This window comes from Panthera pardus, unplaced genomic scaffold (genome assembly GCF_024362965.1).
Source record: "Panthera pardus isolate Hobbes unplaced genomic scaffold, ASM2436296v1 HiC_scaffold_16, whole genome shotgun sequence".
Classification (NCBI taxonomy): Eukaryota; Metazoa; Chordata; class Mammalia; order Carnivora; family Felidae; genus Panthera; species Panthera pardus.
The window spans coordinates 57,669,476-57,693,157 of record NW_026526721.1 but is presented as its reverse complement, the minus strand read 5'-3'; the positions used below and the strand labels follow the sequence as shown (position 1 = coordinate 57,693,157).

Sequence of the window (23,682 nt, the reverse complement as noted above, 5' to 3'; positions counted from 1 at the left end):
TAGCAAAATACCAACATCATTTTTCACAGGACTAAAACAAATAATCCTAAAATTTTCATGCAATCACAAAAGACCCTGAGTAGCCAAAACAATCTTGAGAAAGAACGAAGCTGGAAGTATCCCAATTCCAGATTTCAAGATATACTACAGAACTATAGTCATCAAAACTGTATGGTACTGGCACAAAAATAGATCTGTGGAACAGAATAGAGATCTCAGAAATAAACCCATGCTCGTATGGCCAGTTAATCTATGACAAAGAAGGCAAGAATATATAATGGGAAAAAATCTCTTTAACAAATGGTGCTAAGAAAACTGGGCAGCTACACATAAAAGAATGAAACTGAACCACTTTCATACACCATACACAAAAATAAATTAAAAATGGATTGAAGGTCTAAATGTGAGACCTAAAACCATAAAAATCCTTGAAGAGAACACAGGAAGTAATTTATCTGACATTGGCTACAGCAACATTTTTGTAGATGCTTCCTAAGGCAAAGGAAACAAAAGAAAAAAATAACCTATTGGGACTACATGAAAATAGAAAGCTTTTACACAACAAATGAAACCATCAACAAAACAAAAAGTCAACCTACTGAATGGGAAAAGATATGTGCAGATGATATATCCAATAAGAGGTTAATAATCAAAATATGTAAAGAGCTTATACACCAAAAAACAAAAATCCAATTAAAAAATGGACAAAAGACATGAACAGACATTTCTCCAAAGAAGGCATCCAGATGGACAATAGGTTCAAGAAAACATGCTCAACATTATTCATTTTATCATTTCGGAAATGCAAATCAAAACTACAATGAGATATTACCTTATACCCATGAGAATGGCTAAAAACAAAAACAAGAAACAACGAGCACTGGCAAGGATGTGGAGAAAAAGGGAACCCTCATGCACTGTTAGTGGGAATGCAAACTGGTGCGGCCACTGTGGAAAACAGTATGGAGAGTCCTCAAAAAATCAAAAATAGAACTACCCTAGGATCCAGGAATCGTATTACTGGGTATTTACCGAAAAACACAGAAACACTCATTCAAAGGGATACATACATGTTTGCAGTCTTATTTACAATAGCCAAACTATGGAATCAGCCCAAGTGTCCATTGATAGATGAATGGTTAAAGAAGATGTAGTGTACATATATACAATGGAATATTATTCATCCATAAAAAAGAATGAAATCTTGCCATTTGTAACAACATGGATGGAGCCAGAGGGTGCAATGATAAGTGAAATAAGTCAGTCAGAGAAAGACAAATACCATATGATCTCACTCATGTGAAGAAAGAAAAAAATGAGCAAAGATTAAAAAGAGAGAAAACTCCAGAAACAGATTCTTAACTATAGAGAACAAACTGATAGTTACCAGAGGGGAGGTGGGGGGGGGGGGGGCGGGAAATGGGTGAAATAAGAGATGGGGATTAAGGAGTGTACTTGTCATTATGAGTACCAGAGGATGTATGGAATGGTAGAATCACTATATTATATATCTGAAACGAATATAACACTTTATGGTAACTAACTGCAATTAAAATAAAAGCTTAAAAAATAAAGAACCTATACAACTCAACACTAAAAAACAAGTCTGAATTAAAAAAAAATGGGCAGAGGTGCTGAACAGACATTTTTTTCTACAGAAGGCACAGATGACCAACAGACACATGAAAAGATGTCCAACATCACTAACCATTAGGGAAATGTAAATCAAAACTACAATGAGATATCACCTTATTCCTGTCAGAGGAATCAAAATAAAAAAGACAAGAAATAAAAAGTGTTGGAGAAGGAACTCTCATATACTGATGGTGAGAATGTAAATGGGTACATCCACTGTGGAAAAATAGTATGAAGAAAAAATAAAAAATAGAAATACCATATGATCCAATAATTCTACCACTGGGTATTTACCCGAAGAAAATGAAAATACTAATTCAAAAAGATATATGCACCCCTATGTTTATTGCAGCATTATTTACAATAGCCAAGATACGAAAGCAACCCAAGGGTCTATTGATAGATGAATGGATAAGGAAGACGGAATATTATGCATCCGTATGTGCTATTTGCAGCAATATGGAGAGACCTAGAGGGTATTATGCTACATGAAGTGAGTCAGACAGGAAAAGACAGATACCATATGATTTCACTTACATGTGGAATCTAAAAACAAACACAAATGATCAAATGAGCAGAATCAGATCTATAAATACAGAGAACAAACTGATGGTTGCCAGAGGAGAAGGGAGAGGGGGGATGGGCAAAGTGGGTGAAAGGGAGTGGGAGATATAGGTTTCTAGTTATGAAAGGGGTAAGTCATGGGGATGTAAGGCATAGCAGAGAGAATATAGTCAGTGGTATTTTAACAATGTTGTATGGTGACAGACGGTGGCTATAGTTGTGGTGAGCACAGCACAACATAGAGGTTGAAATACTATGTTGTACACCTGAAACTAATGTAACGTTATGTCTCGACTATACTCAAATTAAAAAAAAAATAATTAAAAAAAGAAAAAAAGAGGAAGGAAGGCTGTGTGAAAACATGCTTACTTGTAGGAGATACACTGTTGGCTGGAGAAGTTCGGGTGCCAAGGGTAGGTGTGACAACATTAAGCAGAGAGTCTGTCGGAGGGTTCATGGAGCCTGAAAGGATGAAATGGATATTAATGATGACCATAATATTGTAACAGAAGGATGATGTATTGACTTAATTTCCCCCACAATTTTGTCTACTCATCTAACAATTCATTAATGAAGACCTATTACATGCAAGGCTGTGGGATGCAGCGGTGAATGACAAAGACATCGGGCTGCGTTTAAGGACCATAAGCCTAGATAACAGGCAGGTAGCCAGGCATTGTGTTGAGTGCCACGGGGTGCCACGGGGGTGCAAAGAAAGGGTACCAACCGAGATTGGAAGGTCAGGGGAAGCTTCCTGGAGAAAATAACATTTAACCAAGACCTGGTAAAATAATTATAGCAGCTAATATCGTGAAGTATTTGAAAAGTAATCATACAGTTTACAAATCCACAAGCCTGCAAAATTTTATCGGCAAGAGAAACAACGATGTAATGCTCCAACTGGATGTAACATCAATGAACCTAAGACTGATGGCATTATTATTGCTTTTTCTCAGATGCCTTTTTTTTTGTCACAAAATTTTTATTTGGCTATAACTTTTCTCAATGTGTGTGGGGGCAGGTAGGGGTGAAAGTGAGCCTAGAATACATTGTTTTATCATATTATACACTTACGCCAACTCCTTAAGCTTCTATTATTGAACTGTAAAATAGTCCTATTAGCAGTATAAAACAATCCAAAAATGCCAGAAGGATCTATTAACTTTAGGAATGTCTGGGTTAAATATGGTTAAATGATTTTCAGACTAGGGGATTTTGTGATTTTCTACATATAATGACACTGGGTGTAATGTCACACATCTGGTGTGCTGTGTCTATTATCTGGACATTTAATTATAAATTATACTATTGGTTCTAGTCTGTAATTTGCTTTAAGGGAAAAGGATATATAAGTTATGCCACCAGATAGCACATAGAACGTTGGAAGGAATTTGTTTTTGTAATCAAGATGTATCCATGTTTTATTTTCAGCGTTGGCAGTATTGTTGTTGCTGTTGGCTGTGGGTAATGCTCACAGTTGGCTCTGACCAGTTATCATATTATCATGTAAATGATCCCTCGCTATTAACCTCTGAGGAGGTGGGTGTAGGGTGGGGAGAAAGTCACATGGAGAGTATACAAATAGGCTGGTGGAATGACCATCCTCCTCCACCCGAACCATCTGAAACATATCTGAACACTTCAGCACGACATACAAATCTGATCATTATTTTCTTCCCCCCATTACAATCCCACTTCATTTCCTGAAGTTGCCTATCATCTTTTACATCTCAAATCATACCCTCAACCCAACAGGTGATATTTCAATCCGATCTCTGTGGATTCTTTCTTTTTGCATATGCTGTTTCCTTATACTTACTCATCGCAGACTTCCTGGTATGCACCTTCTCAAACTTGAAAGACCCTAGGGATCTTTGCAATGTGCTCATAGCCCTCAGTGTTTACCCTAGCAAAAGCCTTATTGCTCTATATCATCAGTATACCCCCTCAACAGAAGTGATTGTGAAATCTCTGTGTTTCTGATTCCTGGCAAATGCAGGTATATGAATGAATGAATATAGATTCCTTTTTAACACTGGAAGAGAGAAGACCAACTTTAAGTACATTATCTGACTGCTGATGCATAATAAGCATCATCTTCCAAAGTAGTGACCTTAATAAGATGGAACATGGGCCTGGAAAAATAATGCCTAGGTGTTTTTCTCTGTAGATTGATTGGAACAGAAGTTGGCAAACTATGGCCCACAAGTCAAATCCACCCACTGCCTATGTTTGTAAATAAAGTTTTATTGGAATACAGCCACATCCATTTGTTTATGTAATGTCTATGGCTGCTTTTGTACTACAATGGCAGAGCTGAGCAATTGTGATAGAGACCATATGGTCCACAAAGCATAAAATATTTACTATCTGGCAGATAAAAACAGAAAGTTTGTTGACTCCTAGAAAAGAAGATGTTGATAGGTTGTGCTCAATCCTGGATTTCTACAATAGGAAGCATTTATTTTTCATTGATGGAACATTTCTATTTTAAGATGTTATTCAGCCATATTTCAACACCACATATCTTTGTAATCTGAGAAGTTCTTGCCACACAGAACCTTACAGTGTATCAGGGAGTTGTTACTGCAAGATTTGTATTTTAAGATGAACTCTTTGCTCTGTAACAAATGATGCATAGCTTTCAAGATGAAATGTGCAGCCAAAAAAACAAACAAACAAACAAACAAACAAAACCAAAAAAACCAAACAAAACAAAACACCAAAGAAAAAGAAAACAAAACAAAACTCAGGGGATGTAGAAAAGAGTGGCTAAAACTTAACAGAAAAAAAAAACACCTATTTCCCAAAACTCAAATGCAGAATTTGGCAGGAAGATATCAGCCAGTTTTCAGACCATTACATTTGCCATCATGCTGTAAGTGGTTAAGCTGCTGGCCGAAAGCAACTTCATCTGTTCCTGAGTGTGTCCTATCTGCAGCAGGCCTGGCAGGGTGCCCAGGACCATCCTCATGGGCAGTAGTGGCCAGGTGTCTGTCCCCTAGGGCAGCTGGTCAGTTCTCGGACTTCCTCAGAGCTCGAATCAGCCCTTAGCTGGTCCACCTAGAAATGAACCAGACTCCAGGCCTTGCAAAGTCTTTGCTTCTCAAAATGTGGTCCATGGTGTCTCTTAGGAGCTTGCTAGAAATGTAGGATCTCAGGCCCTGCCCCTCCACCTCAACTTAATGAATCAGAATCTGCTTTTTAACAAGATCCTTGGGTAATGTGCATGTATATATTAAAGTATTTAACTGGAGCGCCTGGGTAGCTCAGTAGGTTGAGTATCTATCCTTCATTTTAGGTCATGATCTCACAGCTAGTGAGTTCAAGCCCCACATTGGGCTGGCTGCTATCAGCTCAGAGCCTGCTCCGGATCCTCTGTGCCCCTCTCTCCACCCCTCCCCTGCTCATGCTCTCTCTCTCAAAAATAAAATAAACATTAAAAAAAAAGTCCTTAATGGATATCCTAGGATCCCCAGGATCCTAAGGATCAGTCAGGGTATGAGAAAAATCATGAAATAAGTATTTGTCTGGCATATTCCACCTCAACATTCAGTGGTTCTCTTGCCCCACTACTAACATATCCCTTGTTAATCCTGTCTCCACATCCAAAAAATAGACATACATAACTTTCTTTTCTGTCCCAAATGGAAATCCTTTTAATGATGAATGGCAGCTGGTGACAGTGAGGACATTACCCACCCCAGGGGGCATTTGCACTCAACTTTTGTTTTAAAATGAAACAAAACATCCCCTCCACCTCAAAACAAAACAAAACAAAAGTAACTCTTTCTATATACCAAAAAATTGGCCCTGCAGCGCTACAATTTTAGACATTCTGATAAGCTAGGCTAGCAGTGAAGCTACCTCTGCCTCTCCTGCTTAAGCGAGTATCTTTAAACTTTAGCAAATCCCCTGAGACCATGCGATTGGTTAACCTTCCTTTGTATATCTATAGATTTTGGATTCTTTCCTAGAAAGAACAGAGCACTCCTGCCCTTCAGAAAACATGAAGCAGGGGCACCTGGGTGGCTCAGTCAGTTGAGCGCCCCACTCAATTTCCGCTCAGGTCAAGATCCCAGGGCAGTGGGATCAAGGCCTGTGTCCTGCTATGCACTGAATACTGAACTTGCTTAAGATCCTCTCTCTCTCCCTCTGCCCCTCTCCCTTGCTCACTCTCTCTTTCTAAATATATATATATATAAAAGAAAAAGGAAACAGGTAGCAGATTCCCTCACACAACCCCCAGCACTGAGATAAGGTCTTTAGCTAGTTACCGCCAAGTCTGCACCTAATCAAGAAATGTTACAGACTACTGAACCCCCCTACCAATCCTAAGCCCCTTTAAAACATCCTTAGGCTAGGCAGAAACCACAGAGTCGGCCTCTGCACAAGAGTCCATCTTCTCCCCAGGTGGCCGGCCTCCTGAACAAAGCTCATACTCTTTTCCAGTCAAAACTCTCTTGAGTATTGATGGCCTTTTGAGTGAGGGGCAGCTGAACTTGGGGTTTGGTAGCAGCAGGGTAAAGTATTTTGGAAAGAATTTTTTTAAAAAATGTATTCACTGTTGAATCACAGGAATCTGTAGGCCCTCATACTCAAATAGATGCCTGATGAGCCACTGACCACCCTACGCCGACCCCTTTCCCTTTCTCAGTTTACTAGAATAAGAATCCCTGAGCATTTGAACTCACTGGGAGACCAGGAGATAGGTGGGGAAGGGAACAGCTCAGAGAGCTGTTAGCTTTCAGGCTTCTAACTGTTCTCTGGGAGCAAAGGGAAACCAAAACTCCTCTTACTAAACCTCCTTTCTGCTCTGTAATATTCTCAGAATTTCTCTGCTTTAGATTTTTCTTCTAGATTTTCATCTCCATATCTGTCAACAGTAATGGCCTGATAAAGCAGTAACTCTTACACAAGGCATCAGAAGTTTTCTTCAGGGTTCATAAAGCTCCCAGCAGTGCCCCCACAAGCAGAAAGTGTTTGGAACTAAGTGTTTAAGAACTTGCAACAAGTAAGGAAGTATGATCCAGGGATGACATTGCTTTACAGAGACTACTGCATCTTCTAAATCATTCTTAAAGATATATGCTAGAATATGACCAGAATGTAAGCTATAACTTTGGGAAACTGAACTCTTCAAGATTTATTGTCTTTAATATTTGATCGTGAAAGATAAAAATTCACTTGACAATTTAAAAATAACCATCTGCTCAGAGCCTAAAATTATACTAGATCAAGGACTGTCCTATAAAATTGGAATTATGGTGTGCTTTGGGTATCAGGATCAGTGTTCTCCCTTATTATCCCAAAATTATAGCACAGTTCAAGAGAATGAGAAGCCACAGACTGGGAGGAAAACATTTGCACAAGACTCATCTGGTAAAGGACTATTATTCAAAATATATAAAGAACACTTAAAACTCAACAGTAAGAAAACAACCCACCTGATTAAAAAATCGGGCTGAAGACTTTAATAGACACCTCACCAAAGAAGACATATTGAAGGCAAATAAGCTTCATATAACATGTCGTCAGAGAAATGCAAATTGAAATAACAAGATACCACTATGCACTTATTAGAATGGCCAAAAACCATAACACTGACAATATGAAACGGTGATGAGGATGTGGAACAACAGGAATTCTCATTCACTGCTGGTGGGAATGCAAAATGGTGCAGCCACTTTGGAAGACAGTTTGGTGTTTTCTCACAAAACTAGACAAAGTCTTATCTACAATCCAGCAATTGTACTCCTTTGTATTCACACAAAGGAATCGAAAACTCAGGCCCTCACAAAAACCTGAACATGCATGTTCAAAGCAGCGTTCTTCCTAATTTCCCAAAGTTGGAAGCAACTGAAATGTTTTTCAGTAGGTGAGCAGGTATATTAGACTATGGTACATGCATAAAATGGAATATTATTCAGTACTAAAAAAGATAAGCTGTCAAGCCATGAGACAACATGGAGACAACATGCTAAATGCATATTACCAAATGAAAGAAGTCAATCTGAAAAGGCAACATAGTGTGTAATTCCAACTATATGGCATTCTGAAAAGGGAAAATTGTAAAGACTAAAAATATCAGTGGTTGCCAGAGGTGGGGGATGGGGGTAAAGGATGTATAGGTAGAGCACAAAGGATTTTTAAGGCAGTGAAAATTTAGGGCCTTTTGAAGCTGTAATGATGGGTACATGTCAGTGCACATTTATCCAAACCCACAGGATGTACAACGCCAAGTGTGAAACCTAAGGTAAATTATGGACTTTGGGTGATTATGATGTGTACAGTTGTAACAAATGAACCGTATTCTGGTAAGCGATGTTGATAACAAGGGAGGCTATGCATGTGTGTGGAAGGGTATACAGGAAATCTCTGTACCTTCCTCTTAATTTTGCTGTAAACCTAAAACTGCTCTAAAAAATAAAATCTTTAAATCAAGACAAGCTCAATTTTAACATCAGAAAAGACTGGTTTTTCAAATATGGTTCTGTCTGTGATGGGAATAAGGTTCTCCATAGGAATTTGAGGTTATTTGGTCTTTAGCTTATGGCCTTAAAGTCTGCCAAAGTTACTGGCAAATCTATAGGAGAACCAGCTGCCTTTACCCCGTTCCAAGACCATAGCCTTACCTGTGTCCAGCCTTCTAGAAAGGAGGTGCATTTACTTCTGAGGGAATTAGGCAAAATTGAGTATGGATGTTTTAGTGTAAACCCATGATCATTTCCGGATGATTAACTAAAAGTTCGTAGGGAGATGTGTTTGTGTGTGTGTATGTACACACATACACAGGCAGCATTACAGGCATGATGCCACTGTCCCAGATTCACAATGGCACCTACTTCTGAACAGGGGGACGGATGTGTATTGAGCCACATACCCTTCCCAACTAAGGCTCCCGGGAACCAAATGGCTGCCTGTATGAAAGGGCCGGGTAGGACCCAAGATGCAGACACTGGCCTTGAAACAAAGAGGAACTTTCCCTTATAAACTACCTTGGGTTTTATGAGTATGTTATAGACTACAATTTCTCTGAAAATAGGAAGGTGGTAAAAGATGTTAACGGTCCTGCAGAGTTGTGATAACGGCTAACAAATCTGTTTAAGTATTACTTTGCTGTTATACATGCATGTTTGCTAGTTGTCATTACAAACTTCTATTTTTTATAGGCAATCTGTTGTCACTGCATTTGTTGAGACATTTGTTCACATCTTTTGTGTAGCAAAATCTCCATTAGTTGGTCAGGTTTCGAGTAGTCAATATTCCGGTTCGTCAAATGTTGTAAATAAGTAGAATGATCCTACGTATCAATTTTCAAGTCATAAAAATCTTCTATTTGCCCAATTCTGTGCTTCAACTTAGGGGCACTAAAATCATTAAGATACAGTCTTTATCCTCAAGCTTTTTATATCTCATACATGGTTTATCCATTCCTAAGTATTAAAATTATAAATGTTATATGTAATTAAAGGTTGTTAGTGACTCAGAAGAGATTTTAGGATTTTAAGAATCACTCTTGATCATCAATGTATTAGTGTTAATTTTCATTATATGGTAGATTAACAAAAAGTTATTATTAATGAAATTTGAAAAAATTGCCATATTCACTAGAAATTCTTTAGAAACAGGAATCAACTGCTTTTTATTTGAAGAAATTCTTTTAAGTAGAGTCCCATTTTTCATCAAAAGAGGCTTGATCCTACGAAATTTAGTAATTTTGAGTTGTGTAGAGAGTCTTCCGAGATTAAAACACCATGGAAATAATGAGCACTCTATTTGTTCTAATTAGAAATGTTCTGAGCTTATGGCAGTCCTGGCCGCCCCTTGTTGACCTTATTAAATAGACAACTCACCCAAGGAAAAAGTGATCTTTTCAGACGAGATATTCCACACTTTATTTCCAGGGACTGGGGACATAGCCATGCACCAGATGGTCAGGTTGTTTGGTTGGGCTGGCTTATTACCATACACCCTTGTCAAAACAGACTTCAGCTCCCAAAATCCACTTTTGTCTTTTCTCTCTTCGTTAGTAACGTATATTTCTAGAAGACAGATTAAGAACAAGATCGGTCAGCAACATTTTCTGCTATGAGCCATACAGTGATGGCAAGGAATGGCTGGGGATGTGCTGGAAGCCGAGCTATCCCAGCCTGATGGCAAGGCCCAGGCTGTGGACGGATTGGTGACTGCAAGGCGGCCCACCGACAGTGAAGCTTCTTGGAAGCTTTTAGGTAATATGGCTTTAATAAAAGTATCTGGGGTATTGTCTGTTGGGGAATTGCCCTCGACAGGCCCCCTGGGAAAAGAACTATTAGGAAAGAAAATAAGGTTCCGCAAGAAATTGTGCGGCCTTACATTTAGCCCTTGCCATCCCCTATGGAGACTCCTCTACTTACAGGAAGGATAGCCTCATGCATTTGCCAGCAAACGAGGCCAAAAAAGGAGAGACATATGGATTTGAAAGCCCCACTCCTAAGGAGTGTATCTACAGGCACAAGTCACTCTAACCCCTAGGCTCACTTGGCCCCCTGAAGGCATGCCAGATGATGATTGAACCTAGTCGGTTAAAGTACAGAATGGTTCATTAGTTCCTAGGTGCATTGTCTCTCTGAGAATGTATAAGGCATGGGTTTCTAAGGCCCTCTTGGCCCCCTCCTGGCACCTCAGACCCAGGCGAACACTTTCGTTCCTCAAACCACAAATGGTTTGGGGAAACAACTAAGCGGTCATGTCCCTGTAACTGTTCCACTTGAGGTGTTGAGCGATAGATGACCTTTCATGAAAACAGCAGAGCAAACGCTCTATAGATTATAGATAAACGCAGATGCATAATGGAATAATGCAAGAAACTAATCAATAATCAAAGGGTATGAGGGAACATTACGAGAAAATCGCCATGTTATTTCTTAAAGGTTGATTACACATAGGAACATTTTCAAAATTAGGTAATGTTAGAAAAACATAGATGACGTATGCTACAAGGAAATCACTAGCATATATAATGCCACATTTACGGCAATAAATCGGCCAGTTCAACACACTGCTGTTGTCCGTGTCCATTTTTATTTTTGTTTTTTCTTTTAGTTTTGTTTTATTTTCACTTTTTCACCGACGCTGTTCATCCTTCAGGAACCCCTGGTTGCTGGAGCAGGTCTCCGGCAGGGATGGTTCAGTTTACGGTAACCTAGAGTCTAAAATGGTCAAACCACAGCTTCTGGGCAGTGAGGGTCTGTTCCACCAGGCCTGGAGTTACCCTAAATTGTTTGGCTCAAGCTCTTGCATGGCACTGATCCATAGTCAAACTACGGAGTGTGTTGATTAATAGCATTGCTTTGTTGGTGACCGTGGGTCCAAGGAGCTCGGGGGCCAGTTGTCTTAGCTCATCAGCATTGTTTATTATTGACTGATACCGGTAAGATTAATGATTTGCACCTGGCCCAGGCTAGAATCTGGGAAGGCTCTGTGGTTGAGTGTGTCTACATAGCAGGAATCCACCTAAATAAAATATAAAACAAGCTCAGCCAAGACTCCACTTGGGGTTCCCTGCTTCTAAGGTGCTCTGTGCCATATTGGTTGTCTCCTCTTTGCAAAGGAGCCCGTGCCTGATTTCACTGCCCCCCTTGCTGTAAATCTGTACATGGGATGCATACCTTTACTTTAATGGTGTTGTTATATTGTATCCTTTTCCTGAAATAAGCTGTAGATTTATAGCCATTGTCATTTGGGTCCTGTGAGTCTCCTTTAGAAATAGAAACTGTTTAACTGCCACTGTTAGTACAACCTCCAAATAGCACACATGGCAGCAGGAAATTAACGTAAAACCATCTGTCACTGTAGGCCAGAACTTTCTGGACCCTTATGGCTTCTTTACACTAAAGGCTCTAAATGCTAGTTTTGAAGTTGTTACTTACCAAAGTAATAACTACATGTGGTAGAATTCTGACCACAATGTCTGGCCTCATGGTCCAGAAGAGTAATGGGCACATCAAACCAGGGCTTACTTAACAGGAGACCATACCTATAATGACCCTTAAGAAAGATTTTCAGGATTGCATCTGGTCATGATTATGGGTGAATTGTTTTTAAAGTGAATAACAAACCAGTAATAGTCTCAAAATGAATACAGTGGATCAATACGATCATTCATCAATATAAACTTTTTATTTTTACCCATTAAAAATAACAATGTAGCAAGAGCTATGTGACTCAGTTACTGTTGAAAACATATTGAGCTTTGAGAAAACAATGACTCAGGAGGAAGAAGAAGGGCTGTTGTCCCAGGCAGGGGCTGGCTGGGATTGTTCTGGCACAGGCTGCCATGTTTATCGCCTACGAAAAATACGGCTTTATGCATTCTCATCGGAGCTTGTCTCAGTGTGTGTCCCTGCTCCGAGAATTTTTAATCCTCCTGGTGGAGTTCCTTGTCATAAAGCCCAGTCCTTTATATGTACTTCCTCTAGTCTTCCCCACCCCACTCAGATCCTTAGAAGAAAAAGTGGCAAGTATTTATTTATTGATTTGAATCAGTGGTGCTAAGTTATTTGAATTAAATGAAATTATTAATACGTATATATTGAATTAAACTTCTTTGCCCTCATGTAAGAGATCTGCTTTGACTAACAGTTGAGAGTTAAAGAAATCAGGGGTATTTCTTAATTTTGGAAATGTTACCCACTCCCATCCTCTTCGAGGCACTAGATGGGGTATCAGAAAATGGCATCTGGTAGGCAAGATGATGTTTGTCTTGGAATGAGAATTGTTCTTAAATGCCAAGATCAGCTCAGGAAATGGCAATTTCTATTCTTCTTTGTTTTCTTTCTTTCTTTCTTTGCCAAACCCATTTCCATTGACTGATTTCCTTACCTTCTTTTTCACCTTGAGGAAAGCCTCCTTCTATAAACCACGTGAGATTTGCTGTGGGAAATACATTCCTCAGGGAGCAGGTAAATGTTCTCTGGGGGTAAAAGCAGAACACAGAAAGGCTTATTTGCAAATTCAGCAGAAAATTGTACCCCTTACATCCCGGCCAACCGTCACATGGGGCAAATTGGCAGAAAACAATTTTCTACACTTTCAACAAGGCTATGTTTACCTTTCAGAGCTTATGTGAAAAAGTGAGCTACAAATAGACTGTCTCCTATAGACATGTCATGAACTCATGGCTGGAAGCATAGGTCAACTTGGGAAGAATCTAGGACTAGACTAATATTGCAAGTCTGGACTCTGGGTTTTGGAAAAAGAAGATCACTGTTCTACCCAAGAAGAATAAAACAGTGCTAAATGGAAGCCAAAGACTAAAAAGGAAGAAGCTCTAACAGTCAGAGACCAGAAAAGAATATTCTGTTACACTCTAAGCTAAAAGATATCCACATTTGGGTTGTTTCCATTCCCCAAATAATGTAAAGTATTATTTGCAGCAATAACCACAAAAACCATTATTGTGAATATCTCACTTTTGACTTGTAAAGAGTTTATGCAATTGACTTTTCATGTTATCATCTTAACGGTCCTCTAGGGTGGGGTAGGACACAACTTATCATTGCCATTTGACAGATGGGGGAACCAAGGCACAGAAATCACAGGATGGTTAAAGAGAGTGGAATGTAGTTGATGGCACAACTGGGAACTAAGTTACCCCATTTCCAGTCCAAGGTATTTTCTGGTAAAACACATTGTACTGAAATATGAGAGAAAAAGAACAGGTAGCTTAGAGATAGGTTTAGTTATGTTTTATTTCCAACACATTTGCTCTTTGTGAGATGGTGTTTTTTTTCAAAATCCTGGTGAAAATACCCAAAAAGAATTACTGGATCTCATTATTATTATTTTATCTGAGACACTATAAAATTGTATTTCAATCTTTTTTTAAACATGTCACTGCATGAGGTGTTTTTTTTTTTTTATGTTATTTATTTATTTTGAGAGACAGAGAGAAAGAGAGAGAGTGTGTATGCATGTGAGCAGGGGAGGGACACAGAGAGAAAAATCCCAGGCAGGCTTTGCACTGTCAGCACAGAGCCTGATGTGTGGCTCGATCCCACAAACCATGAGGTCATGACCTGAGCTGAAATCAAGAGTCAGATGTTTAACTGATCGAGCCACCCAAGCACCCCAACACCGTCCAATTATAATACCACGTAGAGTTGTTTGTTGTCTCATCAAGAGATGTATGTATTTCATATATGACTGGTCTTGGTTCTTAGCTCTCAAATATTTTCCACAACTGATGAATTCACTAGTTAACTAGTAAAGAACAATTAGCCATACGTAATACATAGTGTGCCAATTTCTTCACAGACTAGTTGCACCCAAAGAATCTGGTCCTGAGCAGAGCTGAAACACCAAATTGAAGGACACTAAAGTAGAATTTTCTGGTGAGATCCTACTGAAGTGCAGTTTAGCATCCCTCCACACCACTACCAAAAACCCAAGGCAAACATGAGACTTTCAGAAGCGACTATCTGTGGAATCCAAAATGGTGGGTAGTGAACGCTGCAGCTCCCAGTTTTCACATTCATGCCACACTTGACAATGGAGACGTGTGACAGGAATAAAAACCCGTGACATATGTCACTTTTTGTCCTAGAAAGCCAAAAATAAAACCAGGTTCCCTAAAATATATTCTTATTTAGTGAAAGAAAGAGAGTGCAATTTATTTAATCCAATGAAATGCCAAAGATTGATGTTTACCTTCAAGTGACCCACAAAAGGATGTAAAATGTTAAGAAACAAGTTGTAAAGGTTTTTATTAATGCCAATACTTTTAACCTCTCTCATGACTCATTTTCTCCATGCTCGGTTAACCTACCATAAGATGATATGGTAATATCAGGAACAAGTAGGGGTTCCATTATATTATAAAAGCAACTGGCTCACTGAAGAAATCTCTTGTCAATTTAATAAAAACGTTAAAAAGCTTTAACTCTAGTGGATTCTCTGAACTCGGATTTTATGGAGCGATTCAGATTTCAAATACTCTATACCACCTCCAGACTGTGTTCCAAGACTTTGTTTTGGAATGTGCTTGATGTCCTGAACACCTCCCAGTCTCTCTAAAATTGAAAAACCACAGACTAAACTAGTTCAAACTGAAGTAAAACCTCTTATGAAACACCAAGCTTATATGGTTTTGCTGTGCAAGCAGACATGAGTAGGACCTTCCACATGAGTAGGAAGAAAAACATGTGAAATTAAAAAAAAAACTATGAAGCATATACGCACAAGAGTCTGTGCACACACCTACAAGTGCACACGCACACATTCTTCTGCTGAGGAGTCAGAATCACTCGCTCACTTACGGTGTGGCTGTCATGTCCATGAGACAAGCGAAAAACTGGTTTCTTCAACACATTTTTTCTCAGTACACATGGAATATGTGAGCAATAGCACAAAGAATTATATAATAAGTGGCAAAAAGTATTTGGACAGTTCTGTAGGAGAGCAGAAAGAGGTGAATTCTGGGAATAACTTAGAAAGCAGAGTAATAGTTTGCAGTCAGGGAAGAGATGGGTCTGGACGCTACAGGTGGTCTGTGGTTGAAAGTGGCGGGGAATTCACAAAGATTGACAGACGGAATGGGTTCGTAGGCCAATGTGTGAGTTGGGCACATTGTCCTGGAAGTAGAGGGAAGCCAGTGGAAGGTTGTAGCACGAGGAGACTGAGGAATCAGGAAAAGTAGGTCCAAATCTGGCTGTAAGAATGATCATTTCCTTATTTCCACAGCTGAAATACTCGAATGCTGACCATTTGTAAGTCAGCCCAGATTCAGTTTGCCTAAGTTTGGGCAGAGCCTTTTCAAAAGGGCTTCTCGTAGATTCATTTAAAAAAAAAATAGCTTTTGAGTTTAGAAAGAGAAATCTTTTTTTTTTTTTTTTAAGTTCCCCTATTCGTTTACCAACTCTTCATTTCTATTTGGAGTCTTTCCTCCCCTCAACCTTCTTTCTTCACTTGAAATTTGTCTTTCAGTCTTGGCATGTTTTCTACTCTGCCATTTCTCTTTTCTTCTATAACTCAAGGATTTTTCTTCCACAGACACCCTCTTTAAAATGTTCCTGTCTCCTCTTGGTAGGTTCTCCTTCCAAAATATACATATATAAATATAGCATATATGTAAATATAAAATTTGTACTTAAATTGTGACTATTCATTTATTTCACTCCAACTGAGAATAGAAGCCAATAACATTTCAGCTTTTCCAATGCTAGTTACATAATATAATAAAAAGCAACCGCAAATCTGCTTCTCAACTTGTCACATTTCCTTCAACTTGGGAGGATTCCTTTCACTTCATCTTCCCTTTTGTGCAGGCTACCCGGCTTCTCTACTGACTGTATTTACAACATCTGGAGTTTCTGAACCAAAAATTGAGACTCATGGTCTGACAACTGGACAGAACATTTGAAAGCACAGGTGTTACTGGGGCGTGTGGTTTCTCTGCTGAAACCTCACCCTTTCCCTCTTTTAAATATTTTTCTTTGCTTGAGAGGCCAGATGATCTAGTTATCTGGAAACAGAACCAAAACTAGTAGGTGCTTGACTTATTGTTTTACTACATAACATTTGCCAGAACATCTATTTTCCGGGGTGGGGGAGGGGTACAGAGGAATGTGTGCATCTTTGTGTGGGCAGGCAGAGACATGCCCACTTGGAAAGGTATCCTCCCTGGAAGTGGGAGGGAACAGGACCTGTGGGTGCCCTCCTCCTGGGGGCAGAAGTCAGCTAATAGCTACCCACAGTGTGTGGGAGCACTCACCCTGCACCAAAGCCATCAGAGACAAGCTCGGGGCCTTGCTTGCCTGTAAGTACCCACTTGTAGGGCTGTGGGGCCGAGGGAGGGAGGAGAGTGTTTACCAACTGTTTGGGATTGCAAAGCTTGGTGGATAAAGCTCTCAATCACTTAATAAATGACCCAAAAAAGGAGGGAGAAAACAGGCTATTTTTAAAAATTTAATTGTCCATTTATTTACTTAAATGGGGTGCAAAAGCCAAACATCTAGAGTAAGCTGCTGTCGAGGAGGTCTTATCAGCTATTGGCTTTGCAGGTGATGGTTCCCCTGGGAAGGCAGAGTGTAAGCTACTTGCTGAGGACTGCTGGGAGACAAGTCGGTTGAGATGTGCTCTATGTCCTTCTCCTCTGCGTGGGCCAGCTCCTCCTGCTGAAAACAGCTAAGTCTGCTGGAATTCTTGGAATCTCAGCCCCAGAGGGACCTTGCTAAGGGCAAACCGATCTCACATTGGGAACTTTATTACCCAGCATTTGGACTGCTTGTTCCAACAGTTCTTAGGAAGTGTGAGTGTCTTTCACACCAGCATCTCTCTGTGCTTGCTTCTGCCTACACTGAGGAAGACAAGTGTTGCCCCAGCCCTGGGGTTCCCGAGCAACCTGAGGGTTCAGAACCTCCAAAACCCATATGTAGACCTCCAGGGCCATAGAAACATTGGAAGCCAGAAACATTGGACAATCAGGAGAAAACCTAACATTTTCAATATTCAAAAACCACTCGTGAAAGTGGTTGATGTAGAGAACCCTGAATTCACTGAAGAACTTTGTAATTTCTGGACTAATCTGTGTTGTCGTTCTGGTGTACACAAGGAGGGATCAATACATATCTGGGGCCTGGAGAGAATGTACCTGGGGGCCTCGGAGGCCATTTTGTGTGGCTCTGACTCACCCTGACTCTCCCGTGAAGGGGAAAGGAGGAAACATCACACCAGGTGTGGCCAGCCTTTGGCCATTGCTGTGAATCCCCAAGAGTTACTGCAGTCCCTTCCCAATTACTCATTTTTGCCTTAGCTGTGGTTCAGCCAAGACTTCTGGCTCAAGGAAAGCTGTTAAAAGACGAGACAGGATGAGGCGGGAAGAGGAGGAAGAGGAGGGAACCAGGATGAAGGCAAAAGGAGACCTTGAGATGAAGGAGGAAGAGGCAATCAGTGAGAAGGGAGAACCGGTTGGCCCTTTCGCGAGCGCCATGCCCACCTCTCTGCTGAACAACAAGGGGTCCCGGTTTTCTGAGGTTTGGGAATATTTCCACCTGGCCCCTGTTCGTGTTGGCCACCACCCCAACCAATATGCCACCTGCCGCCTGTGTGGCAGGCAGGTGAGCCGCGGCCCAGGGGTTAACGTGGGCACCACAGCCTTGTGGAAACATCTGAAGAGCATGCATAGAGAGGAGCTGGAGAAGACTGGCCATGGTCAGGTGGGGCAGCGCAAGGACTCCAGGTCCCAGGGGCCCCAGCTCCCCATGGGTATTGAGGGTGAATGGGCCCGGCTCCTGGAGCAGCTGGGGACACTGGCTTTGTGGGCCAGCCAAAGGGAAAAGGAGGTGCTTAGGAGGGAGAGGGCAGTGGAATGGCGGGAGAGAGCAGTAGAAAGGAGAGAGCGAGCCCTGGAAGAGGTAGAAAGGGCCATCCTGGAGATGAAGTGGAAGGTGAGAGCTGAGAAGGAAGCCTGTCGGAGGGAGCAAGAGCAGCCTGCAGCAGCTCATCCTTTCCATTTTGTTTAAATCAGCCTGGGAGGTATCTATTCTGAAGACACAGACTTCAGGCTCCCAGCAAAGAGCCACTTTAGCTTAAATATAAAGTATTTTGTTTTTAAGAGAAAGAGTGCATAATAGGAGTTAATCTCAGCAGTTCTGAATTGACCAAATACTTCTACAGGGCCCCTGAAGGCTGTCCTGATCAAAACCTCAAAATGTATTAACTGAAGATCAATGTTGTTTTGCTACCATGGGTCTGTGAGTTTGGGTGCAGAATGGACCATACCGTCAGTGGTGATGAGTGAAAATAATGGGATTTATGCCTAGCACTTGGTTTGCGGAGCTGAGGGTTCTGATAGTTGAGGTTGGCCAGGTAGCTGGAATGTACCTATGTGACCAGCTCATTCTAAGGGACTCTGCCACGAGCAGAGCTGAGGCTTCCTGGGGCTGAGGCCTTTGCACACATACTGCTGGTGATTGGAGAACTGGGTACAGGGCTTGTTCTGTGGGGCCCAGCTGTGGAAGCACATAGAAGCTTGAGCCTGAGTTCTCGGGACCCATCCGATGTAGGTCTTTTCTGCCACTGGTGCTGTGTTGTATCGTCTGCTTACATTAAAGCTGTGTCACCAGCAGAAACTGAGTCCTGTCTTTTCAACAATGCAACACGTACGTAATTAATGTATAATCAGCACAGAGAGAATTAAAGACTTTTCAGCTCACTCGAAAGAAACGTTAAGAATAGAGGAGGTAAAAACTTATTCATAAATATTTAAAAATATAATCTAATTTCATATTAAGGTCTGTTAAAGAGGGAGATCATGAAGAAGAGAGGAGAGAAACTCAGAAAGGAAAAAAGAAAGGTGGAGAGAGGCAATGAGTAAGGAGAAATAAAAAACAGAGGCAGAAAACCAAAAAAGAAAGAAAAAGGGACAGAGAAGAAGTGTGACATGGCAGAAGAGAGACAGATCCCTCCTCAAAAATTCACCATGGAAAGATGAGAGATGAAGACTATCTGGGAGACTGAAGGGCGGAGAACATTTTCTGAGGTTCTGAGGTCAATTTTAATGAGTTAAATTGCGTTAGTTTTGTCCCCACAGACCACCCATTCATTTGAACAGTAGGTTTTGGATTTTATTCCTGCCTTTGAGATGCTGGCTACATGCCAACTGTTCCCTGACTTTTAAAAAAAAAACTGTGCATTTTGGGGGTGTCTGGGTGGCTTAGTCGGTTAGGTGTCCAACTTCAGTTCAGGTCATGAGCTCACAGTTTGTGAGTTCAAGCCCTGCATTGTTCTCTGTGCTGATAGCTCAGAACCTAGAGCCTGCTTCACATTCTGTGTCTCCCTCTTTGCCCCTCCCCCACTTGTGGGAGCACGCGCATGTGCTCTCTCCCAAAAATAAATAAATAAACATAAAAATATTAAAAAAAACTGTTCGTTTTTAAATACTCAGAGATGCTTTGAAAAAAGGGAACCTACCAGTCCATAAGGAAAGAACAATCTATTGAGGGTATGCCTAATATGGTTACTCAGGAATAGATTAAACCAAAGTGGCAATGACTGTGGCCTTTGGGTTGGAGCTGACTTTTATTTGGATGATTCCTCTAGAACCTTTTTTTTTTTTTTTTACTGGGTTGGAGGTGGAGTGAGGGATGGTGGGAGCTGGGGAGACAAGAGCTAATAAAGACAGTTTCTCATTATCTTGTAGATAGATCCAAGCACTTAATGGGCAACAGCCTCCCAGAAAGTGGACAAGATCCTGGTGTAGTAATGGGGTCTTGTTTCCCTCTGTCCTCACCTGTGTGGCTCCCTCTTACTGCTTGCTCATTCTTAGACTGTCAGCAGCTCTAACACCCAGATCTGTTTTCCCTGTGAGCTGTTTGTGGAACAAGCACAAGTCCAAACATAGCTTGTGAAAATCCCAGACTGTACTGTAGGCTTGTAATCTCCTTATTTTTTTCTAGAAACTTGCCTGATATTAAAGGTTTCACTTCCCATATGGTTTTCCAAAGGGATGTGGTGCCATTTTTAGGGCCCTCTCCAGCTAAGGTAAAAACTCAGGGACTCTCACCTTCTAAATGATGATGAGGGCCACTGAGAGTCCCATGACTGGACATTGGGAATCAGAGCCTTATTGTTCCATAAGATTCCAGGAAGGAAGGAAGGGAAGAAGGAAGGAAGGAAGGAAGGAAGGTAGGAAGGAAGGAAGGAAGGAAGAAGAGAGAGAGAGGAAGGAAGGTAGGAAGGAAGGAAGGAAGGAAGGAAGGAAGGAAGGAAGGAAGGAAAAGAAGAAAGAAAGAAAGAAAGAAAGAAAGAAAGAGAAAGAAAGAAAAAGAAAGAAAGAAAGAAAGGAAGAAAGAAAGAGGAAAGAAGGGAGGGAGGTCAGAGGGAAGGAGGGAGAGGAAGAAGCTCTAATACCTAATGTTAAACACACATACACCCATACATTTGAAATGAAGCTTAAGAAGGTCAAAGAATCCACAGATTCAGGCTTTGCAAAACCACAATTAAATAAAGAGCAACAATCAAAATCTGCAAACAGACACCAGAACCATCCTGCTGAATGGTAATGTGTGTTTTTAGATTATGGTGTCTGTTTTACATGGCTCTTACGATTTTCACTTCTCTTCCTTTTCAGGCATTTTAACTCCAGCTACTTTTGTTTCCTATCCTTCATGTTAGGTAGTTCTCTTTATATATTTTTTCACTTAACTTTTGTCAAACATAATAAAGGTAGAGAGTGATGAGGACAAGATCCATGGAGATGAAGGGGTTAAAGCAGAAAGCCCGGGTATAAAAGAGAGACGTATGTGGTTCATGGAAAGACCGAACTGTTGAATAAACTCTGGGGTTTTCATGTATCTCTCTTGTGCCTTCTTTTGCTACATCATCAGAGTAGGCCATTCAGGGCCACGGTCTGTGGGCTGAGGGCTCTTTGGGCCAGCATCTTTTATTCGAATACTGTGTCTGCTACAAGAAGGGGCCCTGAGGTTTCAGCTGAAGACTCCTTTTCCATCTCAGCTGAGGAGGCGAGCCTTGCATGCCATGCTGGAGCCCTGGTGAAGCCTTGCCCCCAGAATGCACAAGAACATGACATCCACAGGAGTAACACTCTCTTTGGATATTGCTGGCATGTCTAAACCTGAGAAGTGTCATGGTTAGAATAATTTGGGAGCTTTTTGATTTTTCAGGAAAACCAAATTAACCATAAACTTCATTGCTTTAGTAATGCTGGAAAACATAACTCATAACTGACCAAATCCCTATTACTTTAACTCCAAGGGCTGCTGGTGGAGTGAATATGTAGCACATAGTACGCATGCAGTAAGTGCAGGTTGAATTGGTTAATCTCTAAGAAATGAAGGGTCAGGCTGGAAGTTACCATACCCAATACTTATGGTTGCCAGATGGCAGATACTTTACATGTGTTCTCTCATTTGATCTTTATATCACTCTTGGGAGGTTGAGATCATTGTCCGTGTTCACTGATGAGGAAGCTAAGGAACTGAGGTCCCAGGGGTCAGAGTTAATAAGTGATAGAGGAGAATTCAGACCCAGGTCTATCAGATTCCACAATCTATGTTCTGTTTTTTCATTATCACATACTGTCTCCCAAAATCAATCACATAGGAGATTTATCAATATATCTTCAGATGAAACAGTGGATGAAAGGGAGCAGGTGAATGATAAATAATGGGAAGGAAAGAAATATTCCTGAGACATCTATTATGTTCAATATACTCCATTACTATGCATAAATTTAATTCCCCTAAGAGTCCCATGAAATATTAATCCTGGTCCCAGTTTTAGATGACTTAGTTGAGACTCATGGAAGTTAACTATTGGATGAAGATATGTAGCCAAGAAATGGTCGAATTAGGATTTGATATTAGTTCTGTCTGCCCCTGAATCATGGTCTCCTTTCATTATATCATCCTACCTGGTTATGGGCATACTAAATTCTCATCCCAGCTCTGCCCTTTATTAGTGACTCAGCCAGTTGTGTAGACTCTTCAGGCCACCATTTCTCATCTGTAAAATTATGGATGCCCCACCTATTTCAGAGCATCACTCAATAAAAGCATGTGGAAGGACTTTGAAGAGTTAAGAAGCTATTAAAAATACAATGGGAACTCTAAGAATATTAGAGTAAGAAATTACTAACGTTTGGCAAAATGTTAAAAGATCCACAGACAAGCCGTGTCCTGTCGCTGGTTAAATAGAGTTGGTGAGAGATTATTTACTAATTCCCCAGGAAGGAAGGTTCTCTGACTGTCCTAGTCAGCACCTAGGTAAGCATGGGTACAGAAGAAGAAATGTGATAACATGTAAGAGAAAGTCCTTTTTTTTAAACTGGAATTCTAGGATCCAATCTTACGGTTCTGTATCTTGATTGAGTCCTTATTACCTGTAAACATTGGCATAAAGAACCATATAAGAAGAACCATATAAGAAACAAAAATACCTACCAAACGTGCCGTTAGACTGTTAGTTTTATTCAAACTATTGAAATGATGTCCACTAATAAAATTGGAGTTAATTGTGGAAGAACAAAAAATTTAAATTTTTTTTCATATACTCGGGACTATAACAGCAATTATCTAAGAGACTAATACACAAAATCAACAAAAGACACAAATATATGCCCATCTAAAACCATCCCATAGAGTTTGAGCTATGATTTGTATATAGCTGTCAAATTAAATGACTTATATTCAGCAGGATCAGAAATCATAAGTTATGTAGTGTTCTCAGGATTAGAAGAAATTAGAATATGAGTATAATTTTCTCTCATCTCATGTAGCAGAAAATGTTTGAGAGTTCACAAGAATATTTATTTTATTTGGGATTTCGAAAAGCTTGAATTAAGTCAAAATGCCCCGAGACAACTGATTAACACACATAGTAGTAATAACAATAAAACAACAGTAATAATGTTTACTGAGCACTTAATATATGCCATAGAGCATACTAAGAACTTTTCATACAGTATTTCATTTAATTCTT

The 23,682-nt window shown here is 40.4% G+C and overlaps 2 protein-coding genes across 10 annotated transcripts in view; one reads left to right on the top strand and one right to left on the bottom strand.

Moving 5' to 3' along the window:
* Positions 1 to 23,682, bottom strand: part of CD96 (CD96 molecule) — a 96,036-nt gene that overhangs the window by 37,728 nt on the left and 34,626 nt on the right. For all 9 annotated transcript variants that reach the window (XM_019448297.2, XM_053903326.1, XM_019448300.2 and 6 more), the window contains 3 exons: positions 13,066 to 13,156; positions 10,056 to 10,244; positions 2,569 to 2,661 (listed from right to left, as the gene is read on the bottom strand). In XM_019448297.2, the coding sequence (XP_019303842.2) occupies positions 2,569 to 2,661; positions 10,056 to 10,244; positions 13,066 to 13,156 (373 nt within the window). The remainder of the gene's footprint in view (positions 1 to 2,568; positions 2,662 to 10,055; positions 10,245 to 13,065; positions 13,157 to 23,682) is intronic.
* Positions 16,885 to 19,313, top strand: ZBED2 (zinc finger BED-type containing 2). Its single transcript, XM_019448305.2, has 2 exons — positions 16,885 to 16,999; positions 17,244 to 19,313. The coding sequence occupies exon 2, from the start codon at positions 18,051 to 18,053 to the stop codon at positions 18,702 to 18,704; it is 654 nt and encodes a 217-aa protein (XP_019303850.1). The 5' UTR covers positions 16,885 to 16,999; positions 17,244 to 18,050; the 3' UTR covers positions 18,705 to 19,313.

Coding starts and splice junctions, on each gene's coding strand:
- ZBED2 (XM_019448305.2), top strand. CDS start 18,051: ATGAGGCGGGAAGAGGAGGAAGAGGAGGGAACCAGGATGAAGGCAAAA.